Genomic DNA, 13,853 nt, shown 5'->3' with positions numbered 1-13,853 from the left:
AATTTACAACTTTTTTTCTGAAATTGTAGTGATTAATGTCTGATAAGGACCAACGTCACCCCATTCAGCCATGCTTAGGAAATGACTGGATGACCTCAGCACAGTCATCAGCTGTCAGTCTAACCAATCTCTCAAGTCTGTTGTGCAGATAAAATAGAGGAGGCAGAGAATTATGTACACTGCCCCAGGCTATTTGAAGGGCAAGGTAAAACGTGATCAATATTCATGTTAATACTAACACTTCTACATTTACATGCATTACATAAGGCTTTAAGGAAAACAGTAAACAAAAAAATGAACAGACCATAACTTTATTGGAGATATATTCAGCTACAATTATTACAAAAAAATCTATTAAAGGTAATTGTGATCCATAAGGTGCAGACTGCAAATTTCTGCAGCATGATTACAGTATGAATGAATTACATTTTATGTCCCTTAGACAGCTGCAGCATGTGATGGGAAATATTTTATTGTCCATCAAATTATGTTATTCATTCTACTTGATTTTAACCATCTTTACAGTCAAACTATTTACAATAAAAAAGCCTGCAATTTTCAATGCTTGTTCAACTTCTGTTTTTCTAGATAACTTGCTGCTGTAGTAAAACTGAGTGCATCGATCATATCAATTTAAACAGTCTGTGGTTATCCAAATTAAACATATGCAAGTGGGGAAGCTATAAAAAGACTTGGGGAATAAAACAGATAGATTAATGTTGAGTTACTCTTGCATGAAGTTGCAATTAACAGTTTGGGGCTGGATCAAAACTAAGTTAGTTGAACTTAAGTTCCACTGAAAGCAATGGATTAAGCTAGTCCCACTGATATCTATGGGAACTAAGTTCAACTCGCTTAGTCTAGATCCAACCCTTTGTTTTCTACCTGACTTTATGGATATCTGTTATCAGACTTCTGCTGGTGAAAATGTAGGTTTCAGTTACATTTCATGGTTGTAAAGTCTTAAGGATTTAAAGACACAGTCTTATAAATATTAACACATCTTCGCTTCACTGAAAGTGAAAATATTTGCCATTAATAGTGTAACATTGCCCTAGGTTCAGTCTCTTTAATTACTCACACACAACTAATTCCATTACATTCAATGAGGAATGGAGAACAGCGCATGGCTCAAATATTGTCAAATAACTTTTTTTTTCAGTTAGAAAAGGCTGCGACTTTGGGGACTGCCAGTTTATGCCACTTGCAGATGTGGCCTTACCCCTTACAGGACTTCTCACAGTTCAATCTGGTTAAAAATTCTGCCTTCTGCACTTGACCAGATGATACCTACAGATAGATCCCTTCAGATTCAAAATGAAGGAGAAATCTTATTGACTGTTAAGTATGCATGTTCAGTGAATTTACAGCAAGGGGGGGGGGTTGGAAAGAGTCAATTTTAAATGTCAACCGTTTCACAAGACCGTTTCACAAAGGATGGCAAAAAAAAGATACTGCTGGGACCTTGAGAGTCCCTGGGCAGTGTTCTGCTTGTGCAGTGTGGATCTCACGCCTCCTTTTTGCAGCCCTTTGCATCCACTGAAAAGATGGAGGAGGGACAGGGACTGGTGGCCAGCCAAATGTTCCTGAACTACAACTCCAATCAGCCCCAGCCTGAATGACCAATGGTCAAAGATAATGGGAATTGTAACCCAGCAACATCCAAAGGTCATAGGTTCCCCGTGTCTGGGTTAGTGGATCTTCAGAAGGGTATGGGACGAGGTGTGAGTAGCTGTATCTGGGGGAGAAGACTCATTGGAAACTGGAGAATACCCCTCCCTTCCCACTTGCAGAAGCACCTTCCAGTCATGCAAGGGGCTCTCTGGATCCTAGACAAAAGTCTTTCTTCCTTAAAATATAGAAAAAGTTACAGACAAAAAAACCCAACAAATAGCCTATTTCAGTTGTGCAATTTAAGTGACACGTTGCAGGTATTCTAATCATCTTTTTCAAATTCAGTAAATCAAAGCAGCAGCAAGGCCCAAACCACATTAATTCCTCTAATTAAGTATATTTCTCCTTGAAATGAGGTAAAGCACGGTACCAAGTGCAATGCTTATTTGTGCTACATGAACAGAACAGCACAAAACAAAGCCATAACAAAAATAAAAATGCAGCATAGTTAGGAGGACTGTTTTAAGTATATAGTGTAACAGAACACACACACAAACACACACACAAATCCAAAATTAGGTTCATGCCAATTAACCCCTTTGCTGTCTACCTGAGGGGTCTGTGTGATACATTGTGAAGACAGGCTTGCAACAGTCCATTTCCTCTCATGCTTGTAGCATGTCAAGGGATTTCGATCCCAACCTTCAAAGGGTGAGATTTAGGTCTAAATAGCATACATTTTCCAATACTCCAACTGTACTAAAAAGGGGAGGTGGGTAAAGCAGTTGCACAGCATGGAAACTAGTGTGATTTTGCATTCTAACAGCATTATGTAATATTTGAATTAAATCATACAGCAAAAAGGTTGTTGCATTAAACACGCACACACACAAACAGCAGCAGGACCTACATTTATCATTGGCCCCTACTCAGTATTTTCAGTTTCAATTCATTAGCTTTCTTAAACAGGGAGGGATTGAATACTTCTGATTAGAGAGTGTAATTATTCCTATTGCCATCAGGCTACACTCTTAACCTTTGAAATTATCCAAGTATGAAACATTTATGCGAAGCATTTACTATCTTTCAGTCTCATGAGATTGGTTTTGATTTTACATATGGCATTTCACAAAAAGAAAAGAAAAACCAAAGCTTATATATTTGCTTGGGATAATACATGCCCCTTTTTTTGAATTACAGAAACTTGCGAGTTTTTAAATGCTGATCTGGGCATCAGCAAAGAAAACTATCAACATTAGTAACTATTATTTAATAGAGCTGCAAAATCCTCGCTTTGGGCTGCAATTGTAGATTTAACAGTGTTTATTCATAAACTACCTATGCATGAATAGAATTTAGATGGTAATCCTCAATCCACTTAGCACTGAAAAGTCTTGTTAAACTGTTTGTAAGAATACTTTTACAGCACATCAGATTAGTGGTTTGAGGACTACAGCTTTACCTAAACGTTGTAACAAATGTCACAATACAAAGCTATATTTTGGGAATACTATGCATGTAGTAGGCATTTTCACAGACATTTTCACAGCAGCTGCTCATACTGAAGCTGAAAAGGGCCCACTGGAATCAGCTGGAATCACCTGAAGGGTGTTTCTCTGTGTCCTGGACCCAGGTAGGTTAGTGCTGCCTAGAAGTCAAAGGCAGAAATATCAATAGGTTCCCAGGAAGTTTTAACCTCTGCGTTCCCGTGAGCAGTCTCCAGGTAGTTTTGCCAAGCTAAGAAGCAGAGACAGACAGAAGACCACACATACCAATGGAGATAGGCTGAACTCAGTTAAACATCTCTGCGTGTGCATATAATCACTCCCCACAAGTTTGATCTGTAGGCAGCCATTCATGAAAAAGCAGGATGCAGCCCCGGGTCTTGGATGCCAGCAAGGAGAAACAGCCTTCAGGTGATTCAACAGACTGTTCTCCTGTACTGGCATACTGGACCCAGATGGGATGTTTGAAAGCTGACCAATATCAATAGGGTTATTGGTGGCTGCCTAGGGTGGAGGAAGCACACTTTGTAAGACTCATCTTCCAAAGGCCACTTCAGCTGAAGCAAACAGGTCTACCTTATAATGACAAATGACCCCGTAGCTCCCTGGCATACCTCCTAAAGAGGTGTGTTGGTTGAAAAATGCTGCTAGAGCGAGCGGTAAATTTGTTGTGGTGGCAACTTTAGGGAGTCACAAGACAGGGAAATGCCAGCCTTAATCCGCTTTGCCTGGGTTGAGGGCAGAAAAGATAACAACAAGAAGTCTTTTTATGTTTGAGTCATAGAGATGTAGCACTTTAAAGGCATCTTAGGGAGTGCCGCACCTTCTCAGTGGGGTGGAGTGGGGAGCTGCAGAAAGTAGGCAGGATGACCTCTTGGTATCAGTGGAAGGTCAAATCGGCTTTTGGGATGAAGAAGGGACCCACGTGTCTGGGAAGGTGCACAAATGTTTGGCCAATGAAGCCACTAGTCTTGTCAATACAGAGACTTGGGTATCTTGCAAGGCTCCAGAAAATACTTGGATGCCCAACATTTGGACACAGTGGACCTGCTTCCCACAACTTTGCCCATTTTGATTCATTCATACGGAGACTTCAGTGCGTTGCTTTAATGACATGCATATCTGAGGCATTCCTAGAGTGGGAGTGTCACTAGGTGGGTGGAGTAACTTTCCTTTTGGCCACTGAAGGCAAATCAGGGTAGTCATGACATACAAGGGCAGGCCGCAGTAGCATAAGCAGAGCATGCCCAGGCCCTGGCTGTTGTGCAACAGGTGCTGCAGTAGGCTGCTGCTGGATAGGTTAAGTTGGGGGAAAAGAAGTTTGCAATTTCTGCTAACAAAAAATGCATGTCATTAGTTAATTGTAGCTGCATGAATAGGGAAAATTATTTGACTCAATAGCTAGGGAGTTTAATCAGAGAGGGAAAACGTGGGGAAATCAACAGTGGGAGGGGGCAGTGGTAGAATCTATTGTGGAAGATATTTTTTTCAGAATAAATTTGATTTTTAACAACAACCAAACCTCTCTCACACACAGACAACACAAGTTGTAAGAGAAAAACAAAGCTATCTGAGGTAGCCACGGTGAGCTAAAAAGCAGCAGGACGCTGAACTCTGACTAGGACTTGGGTTGATGGGAGTATCCTCCATGGAACACAAAAAACAATCAGTGAAAAATACAAACAGATCAAAGCATGCAAGAACAAAGGAAATTAGAAGGATCCTGGGCCAATTACACAGTACAAAAAGAGCAAGTAAAGAAATAAGCAGGTGAAAGTAGAAAATGCAAGCCTGAAGCAGAGGAGAAATCAGAGACCTTCCTAAGTTGCTGCTCTCGAGGAACGTATTTGAAGACCAATTCCAAGAACAGTTAAAACATCCTGTGACTCTAATGACATTCCCGTCTTCGAGCTCTAGGCAGCACTAACCTACCTGGATCCAGGGTGCCAGCATGGAAGAATGGTCATTTTCCAAACTGAAAATGAGGCTTGCTTCCTCATCCAGGGGGGTGGGGATGGGGTGTCTGCAGCAAAAAACAAAGAAACTTTTGAGCCATGTGTGTAGTTCATCCTTGCACATGAGCTTGTTTTTTAAATCCTTCCATGACATTTTACTTGCTCACTGTGACTGAAGTCACACAAAAATCTTTCATTTCACTGTCCTCGTTAGAAAGATTTGTTAAACTAAATTCTGTATTTCAGAAAAAGTTTAATGTCTTCTGCCACTAAGGTATGATTCTTCTCTTTTAGAAAGGTTAGCCAGATGTTTTTCCCTCTTTAAATTTTGAATGCACATGTGTGAGGAAGGGGGGTGTCTTTAACACAGAATACAGTATTATCTGTAATTTAACACATAAAACAGCATCAAGAGCAGACCACTGTGCTGGAAAACAAAAAAAAAACTTGCTCAGCTCTCTCAAACTTCAAGCATAATTAATGGGGTAAAATTGCAGCAAACCTCTATTGATATTGGTGGGAGTGCAAGACGACCCACAGCTTTTTAAACAAGGTAAAATTAAGAGGTATTATAGTTACAGTGCAAAAATTAAAATTTCAAGCATAATACATACACATAGCACCAAAAACAAACAAAAATGCATGCAAAAGGGGAAAAAGACACAAAAAGAACAAAGAAGAACTGAGGTATTTAAGTGAAGGGTGCCTACAAATATCTAAAGAAACTTAGGCATAGCCTACAAAGTATGCTTTCATATCAACTGAAACAACAATAATGAGCTAGTTATTCTAAGGTAAAGGACTTAAATCACAGATGTATCAAAAGTATGGCAATTTCTCTCACACAACAACTTCCATGGCATTTAACAGCACAGCTTTGGTAGGTGAAATATGCATGCAATTCTGAAAAGTACAGTAAGAAATTTACGTGGAAATCGCTCTTAAATGTGTAAAGGTGCTCCATTTGTTAAATATGTATCCAATATAAAATCTGCAGCATATTTTAGGTGAGATATGTCAAAAGTTCTTTTTAAAGCAACAGTTTGCACTGTGCAATTAGCTATTATTACAAAGTTCCAATACTGGAAGCAATGCCAGCAATCCACCAAGAAAATCTCTTGCACAAGTCCCTTGAAGGGAAAGGAGGTTCCACAAGAGTGGTGGACTGTGCTCAGTCTCGGTTTCTGTAACAATGGAAATCAGCGAGAGACTTTTCTGTTTGCAATAACAAGTAAGATCTGTACTAACCATTTCCTCTGAATTGTTAAAAAATAACCTCACTACATATATATGAATACGATTTCTATTACAGTCCTGTAATAAGTTAGGTCACAGCTAAACTAACATGTTGTACTGTAAATATGGAGCTTCATCATTGTAAAATGCGTTCTAAAAATGAAGGGAATGTAATACAGTTTGCTCCAAGGAGTTCAGAAATGAAAGGTTGCATTAGTGAGGGCTTATGTAGTTTTAAGGCAAGAACCTTTTGATGCAAGACTATGCAGCATCAGTTTTAAAATCCATCTGATGCCAGACATTTCAATTTAAACCTGTCCCTAACAAACAAGTGCAATAATGATTGGGAATGCCATCTTAATGCAAAGATGGCATGGAAAGAACAAGGACAATACTGGCACACTTAATCCTTACACCAAATCATCCGGTGCAGTTTATAAACTGCTTCGTGACTGGCACTAGTGCACAGATTTGAGGAATTTCTATATATATATATATATATATATATATATATATATATATATATATATATATATATATATATAGTAACTGCAATCGGCATAAGCTCCCTGGCCTTTAAACACTAAGCAAAGCTGTACTGACAAAGTAAACCAAAGATACCTGACAACAATTATTTTGAACACTTGCTAAATGTCATCATTAAAGCACTCTTGTGATTAAACAAAGCAGAAGTGAGGAAAGAAGACAAGATTGTGTTTGCGCAAAAAAAACCTATAACTACATTTCGTTCCAAAATTATGTGTACATGTTAAATGTTGTTAGCTATTTGTTATCAAACTTTAAATGCTGTCTTCAGTTTGTTCCTCTCAACATATATCTTTTAAATTTCTCTATTGAGTGTGTGGTTGTTGTTTTTAAGAGGTGTCTCAGCTATTTGGAACCTGAGGTTGATTTGCTTTGAGGCTTCGTAGAGCTCTTCTTGCTGCAGCAGATTTGGCGATCCGATAGCTTCTTCCAACACCTTTGAACTTTCCTTTTCCTACAACTTCCACAGTTACTCTGACCTTTCCATCATAGGTTCTTTCCGCAGGACTGCGTGAGTGGAATGGGAAGCAGGAAAAACAGAAATAAACACATATGCCAATTAAAACGAAGATACTCAAAGTGGAATCAATTCCAGAAGAATAACCAAGTTAATCTGAAAAAGTGTACGGTCCCGTGAAACACAATTTATTGCAACATGAGCTTTTGTAGAAGCAACAGCCTACTGCAGGGATGCATGAAGTAGAAAGACATTGTGTACATATACACACATGCATCCAGTGGGAGGAAATAAAAGCCCTTCACATACTTCAAATGGAAGCAAAAGTGTAGTTGGAAGTTCGTTACTGTTTTTCTCAGTTTTGAGATTTCTTTTCCAGAAGAGTATGTTATTAAAATTATTACAAGGACACTGGGTGGCATCCAGCTAAGCAGCTCTACTAGCAGACGCACTTCTAACTGTGCAGCAGAACATCCCCCTCCTTCTCCTCTCTGCTCCCTAAATCTGCTCCAAAGGATTGGAGGAAACCCCAGAACACATTAAAGGGGTGTACAGCAAGAGGAGGAGGTCCACTGTTAAGCCAAAAAAAGAAAGAAAGAAAGCTTGTGCCAGCAGAACTGTTTAGCTGGACACCACATATTACTATTAACTCAATTTCTTACCTGCCCTTCAACATAAGGTTGCAAACAATTTTAAAATGCAGCAATTTTAAAATACAGTAATATAATACAAATATAATTCCTATTACACAAAAACACAATTATAATTCAATGCAAGGTACATGACTTCAGGAATATTTTACAGAAATATTAAGCAGATTAAATCTTACCTAAATTTAGCTGTCTCTGGCTCCATTTCCAGCAGCTCTCGTACTGGGGAACGGGGCACATTTGCAGAGAATTTCTCTGTGATTAAAAACAACACCACCATGTTTGTAAACTGTCTTAATGACAAACAATGTATTACTGAATATTTCTTCTGAGAGCTCTAATGTTACCTATTAATGGCCTCATCATTGGATAGTACACTTGCCAAACCATTTCAAGAGACATTCCACTATCCATGTAAATGGCACCAGCGAGTGACTCAAATATATCCCCCATGGCCTTTGGTACTTCTATGTCCTCCTCTTTTTCTTCATCTTCTTCAGATCTTCGGAGCTAAAGCAAATACCAAAACAAAACTGTGTTACAAAATTGTTGCAAATTTTCAATTAAAAGGGATTTATTCACTCAGAACTGCAAATTTTCAACTTCTAGATGAGCAAGAATGGATTAAACAATTAAACATTAAATTGGCAATAAGTATTAAGATAGCTTCGATGTCTAGTCCTCCTCCTGTATGCTATTCAAGTTCCTTGACATCAGTCTTCTTTTTCTTAAAAGTTTTCTGTCCTTACAGCTATGAAGAAATGTTTGTTAGTCAGAGAAGCAAGAGGGTGACTAAGATATCAGTGACTGGGAATAGGTTTCAGTGTGTGCCCCCCCCCAAATATATGCAAAATTGCAGTATTATGCAAAAGAGAAATGGTGTCAATGTGCACCATTTAAGTAATTTATACTGGTCTCAGAACTCTGTTTTTATTGGCACAGAATTTGAACTACTTGGCCACAAAGTTTAATTTTTTTAAAAAAAAAAATATGCATCACACAGCCCTGGTCATAGGGTCAGTAGTTCACAATAATTCTGAAGTAGCGTGACAAAAGCCCTTGCTTGTATGTGGCACAGACAAGGACGAAATTTAGAATGCAGCCAGAATCCAATAACTACCGTAGTTGCTGTTCACAATGTCCTATTCAGTAGAAAGCCTCTACTTAATCTTGCCATGTTGTGCTAGATGTTTAAATTCTTTAATATAAACTCACACTAAAATGAGCTTCAACACACAAATTATTTTCCAGTGCCACTAACCTCGGAATCCATTCCTTGCATTTCATTTTTTTCCATCTGAAACTGCACAAAGTCATCAATAACATGAAACAGCTCGGGAGAGACAGCTTTGAAGTATTTGTGGTAGTCGTACTTTACAGCCAATGAGGCAAAGATGGTATTGTTAACAAGAGCAGATCGCAGGTCTGTTAGAACTCCAGGAGAGTGCTGCCGTGGGTCTTCGTAAAGGTGCTTGGTTATGAGGTAGTCCAAAATTGCATCTCCCAGGAATTCCAACCGCTGGTAACAATCTTAACAAACAAGGGTTGAGGGATTGGCAAGAAATAGATAGCAATATAATTAACAATCCTCCCAAATAATCTGCATCTCTTCAGGCCTGTAAGCTTAAGTCAAAAGGAGGATTTTTCACATGACTTACCAGTAATGGTGTTGTAATGATAGGAGGCATGAGTAAATGCCTGAAGTAGATAAGCCTTATTCTTAAAACTGTAGCTAATTTTCTTCTCGAAGTTTTCAAAGCCAGATATAAGGTGATGTAAGGTTCGCTCAGCATCTGGATGATCAAACATACATCTTGGAGGAATCTTTAAACAGCCATACATCAAGTCTTTATACAGAGAAGACTCTTGATTGGCTAGAGAGGCAGAAACACAGATTGCTGAAGAATGTTTCTGCTGGCTGTTAAAATGCTCTCTGTAGGAATACAGAGCACTCTCCCAATCAGTTTTCTTAATAACCGGAAGCACTTTTAGCCCCAGTGAACAGAGGAAAAGCTGGGCAGCTCTTTCACCACAGCTGGTCAGATAGCAGCCCAGAAGGGCTTCCACACAGTCTGCAATGCTTTTGTCAGCAATGCATTGTTCTGTATGTAAGTCATAGGAGATGGACTGTTTTCCAGCATCAATACCACAATTTTCCTCTGATGGATTCCAGAAACCTACTACAAAGTCATCCTCTTCAACAGCCTTGCTAGGGTCTAGATAGCACATTGCATCCCATGAGCTGTAATCAAAATCATCAAAATCTGATGCAAACTGGACATTAGTCATGGTTGATTTTTTGGGTGGTTTCCATTCATAACTGTTATCAGTGGGTGAAAATGGGGAAAGGGATATTTTCTTCACAAATGCTCCAGAACCCATTAACATATTGTCAATGAATTTGATATGCTCCTGATCGTATTCCATAAAGTCATCCTCAAAGTCAGCTTCCTCCTTGGGTACTCGCCACATTAAGTCGTCGTCGTCGTCATCATCATAATCATCATCAACCTTTCCATTAGACATCAATCCCTCTTTTGCCTGAAAGTAGGAAAAAAATAAAACAGGAAGGGCCACCTAGTCAGCATCACAATAAAATGGTTATGGACAGCATTAACTATGCTTTTCTTTCTTTCTTTCTTTCTTTCTTTCTTTCTTTCTTTCTTTCTTTCTTTCTTTCTTTCTTTCCTTCCTACATTAGATCCAAATACATTATTATTTATGCGGTCCAAGAACTATACAGTAGATGCCTGAACCACCTAGAAACAATGCTAGGCATAGGGAGACACTTTCCTTTTTGGAAAGTTTGTCTCAGAATGTGGCACAGCAAAACTACCAAGAAAACAGAAATCTCTATTATCTTGGACTACTGCAATTATATTGTGCTTAAGCAGAAAAATGTCAATTTCTCACTTTAGTAAATAGAGCTTTTTGCAAATCAGTGAGAAGCCGATTTGCTCAGCATGAATGAAACCAGTTTAGACTATTGTTAAATTATATCTATAAACAGATGCAAGAGCTGTAGACCAAATATTTTAAGCAGGGGTTGACATTGATGTAAACAATTACTTGGATAGTACTGAAACACCATGCTAGGAATTTGATAGCTTGGTAAATGCCATAGGTTTAAAGAAAGTTTTAGCTTTCAGATACATATTATATTTGGGGCAGTGGGGGGGGATCACAACAAATTATGATTTTTTAGTTTTTACACATAACATTTTGGATATTCTGCCAACACATTATTTTTTCAATTATGATTTAGGACAAGAATGATATTGTATTCAAATCTGCAAAGTAAACGAAGCTAAGACTGAAATAAATCCAAGCAGAAATAAGCCACATTGATACAATCAAGCCATTTCCTTTCCATTGCTCTCTCGTTTTTACAATAGAGCAAGAAGAGACAATGAGGGACATCCAATTGTGCCTTTGCACCAGTAATATGAATGGACAATTGTACATCGGGTTTTCTCACCCCTGCAGTCCCTTTGTGTGCCTCCCAAATCTGCTTTGGATGGTTAGGTGACCTGAGCAACAGGCCTGGGCAACATATCAATAAAAGATAAAAGATAAAGGTAAAGGACCCCTGGTCCAGTCAAAGGCGACTATGGGGTTGCAGCACTCATCTCGCTTTCAGGCCGAGGGAGCCGGTGTTTGTCCGCAGACAGCTTTCTGGGTCATGTGACTACCATGACTAAACTGCTAGTGGCGTGAAGGAATGTTGGGACTTTTTCGTCAACACAGAGTGTGCGCAGCGACTGGAGCATAGAAATAAAAGGCTGTCTGCAATATCTTTGCTTATTTTTATTTTTGAAAACGTAACAGTCAAAAGCTGCAAGCCATCACCAGTCTTCACCAGCAGCTTACAAAACATTTGATCAACTTAAATACAGTTTCAAATAATCAATTATCCTATCACATCCCTTCCTGCATCCGGTGCAGAAAGTAACTCCCCTTTCTAATTAGGCAAAAAGTCAAGAGACCACAGGTGTGCAGCTAAGTAGGTCAAACTGCAAACATACACCTGTGAGCTTCAATTAAGCAACCCTGTTCCTGCGTAGCATCATTGAGCATTTTAAGATAAAGAAAAAAACCAACATGGAACACCGTGACGGAAACCAGAGCGCAGGGAAACACCGTTTACCTTCCTTGAGATAGTCAAGTTTGTGGATGACACCAAACTATTCAGTAACTGGTTAAAGAACATTTTCACAATGGAGGGGATCAGTGGATTATCACAATGATCTTTACTAGGGTTAGTGTTATTTTAACATGCTCATTAGCAATGAGGAATCGTGTGAGTACTGAGATGGTCAAGTTTGTGGATGACACCAAACTATTCAGGGGGTGAAACTGAAGAGTTCCAAAGAGCCCTTCCAAACAAACATCAACTGACAGGACCTTAAAAGGCTGTGACTATGAAAGAGATGCTAAGGTCTTGATGGATGAAGAAGATGCCAATGTAGAAAACAGTGACAGAGAAAATAATGTTAGGGATCAATTTTAGCACAGTCACATTTGAAATATACCAAGCATAGTCTGATACTGTTGGACTACAACTCCCACCACCCCTTACCATTGGCCAAGATGATATCTGCACGGAAATGCAGTTCTGATTTGGCAATCTCAATATTCCCAGATTTTTATTTTATTATTATTGCAGAGTGAGTGAACAAGACTCAAGATGGACAGGACAGCTTCTTCCCTTTTTTCCTGAGGAATTCCCATGATCAGTGCATTCAATCTATACTGCTAGAGTGTATTGGATTCCCTGTGTGCTACTGCTTGTCCTATCCATATACCTTCAAGTTGTTTCATATGTTGGCAGAAGCATCCCCCCACCTTCATGCCCCCCTCTCAATTTGTGTACCGTCCCTTTCTATAACAGCTCACATGCTGCTAAGAGATTATAACATACAAACTATATTACATGTTATCTGCACAAGTTATATCATTAAAACCATTCTATTTTAAGAGCATAATAAAATAATACTGTTTGAAGTGAGTATACTTGAAATGTTTTACTCTACAATAAATATTTCACAGTGCAAACATTAACAGACTTTTAGTGTGCCCTCTGGTGGTTCTGTAGTCAAAATATGAATTTCAGAAAACTGATGAGCTCAAATAAAGTATTATTTGCTTTTCCTAATCAAAATATTAACTTTTTATGGAGGAAAGCTAATCATAAAGCAAAGGACCACTGTAGTCCTCCTCCCCCCCCCCCCAATATTGAGCTGTTTTATACGAATATTGAAGAAGAAATAATAAAATACAGACAAGGCTATTATTCAGTATGTTATATCACCAATGAATCAACAGATGTCTAGCAATCTTTTTCTAGTGATTTGACATCCGCTTATTTTTACCAGTCGATATTCTTTACTCAACAATGAAACAATTCATAGTACTAGACACATCTGGACTTTGTCCAAACACTATCTGTGTCAGTGCTTCCAGTAAATTGAGTGAGGGCTTCAGAACCCCAGTAAATCCCACTATGCAGTGACAGTTTGGGCAAAGCAATCCAAATATTAGTTCAGATCTGTTTTTGATCCTTAATGAAGATTTAATGAATGTTAATGAGTAACAATCCCATTGCAAAATGCCAGCAAGATGACACCCCACCCTGAAAGCAGCACAAGTAAAACCTTTACTTTTGTACTCCCTGGGATAAACACACCAACCACTACATAATGCATGTCACATATGAAACAAGCATATGAAAAGATAAATGTACACTCACAGCTTTCCTCACATCCCCTCTTGGAAAGAGAACAGGATTGCTTAGGTTCAGTAAACAACATGCAAACCTGTATATGCAGTCTTACAAACATTTCCATGCATATTTATGTATCTGTAGAAGCAGATAATTACTGCTCCTGAG

At 38.8% G+C, this 13,853-nt stretch overlaps 1 protein-coding gene across 1 annotated transcript in view; it reads right to left on the bottom strand.

The window, feature by feature from the left end:
* Positions 1-295: 295 nt before the first annotated feature.
* The window catches only part of DICER1 (dicer 1, ribonuclease III), a 51,688-nt gene continuing 38,130 nt past the window's right edge, over positions 296-13,853 (bottom strand). The window contains exons 25-29 of the mRNA XM_035106668.2: positions 9,622-10,504; positions 9,225-9,493; positions 8,311-8,473; positions 8,143-8,218; positions 296-7,363 (exon numbers count right to left, since the gene is read on the bottom strand). Coding sequence (XP_034962559.1) covers positions 7,198-7,363; positions 8,143-8,218; positions 8,311-8,473; positions 9,225-9,493; positions 9,622-10,504 — 1,557 coding nt within the window. The 3' untranslated portion in view covers positions 296-7,197. The remainder of the gene's footprint in view (positions 7,364-8,142; positions 8,219-8,310; positions 8,474-9,224; positions 9,494-9,621; positions 10,505-13,853) is intronic.

The sequence above is a fragment of the Zootoca vivipara genome, chromosome 1 (genome assembly GCF_963506605.1).
Source record: "Zootoca vivipara chromosome 1, rZooViv1.1, whole genome shotgun sequence".
NCBI classification, from domain to species: domain Eukaryota; kingdom Metazoa; phylum Chordata; class Lepidosauria; order Squamata; family Lacertidae; genus Zootoca; species Zootoca vivipara.
This window is presented reverse-complemented; position numbering and strand designations above follow the sequence as displayed.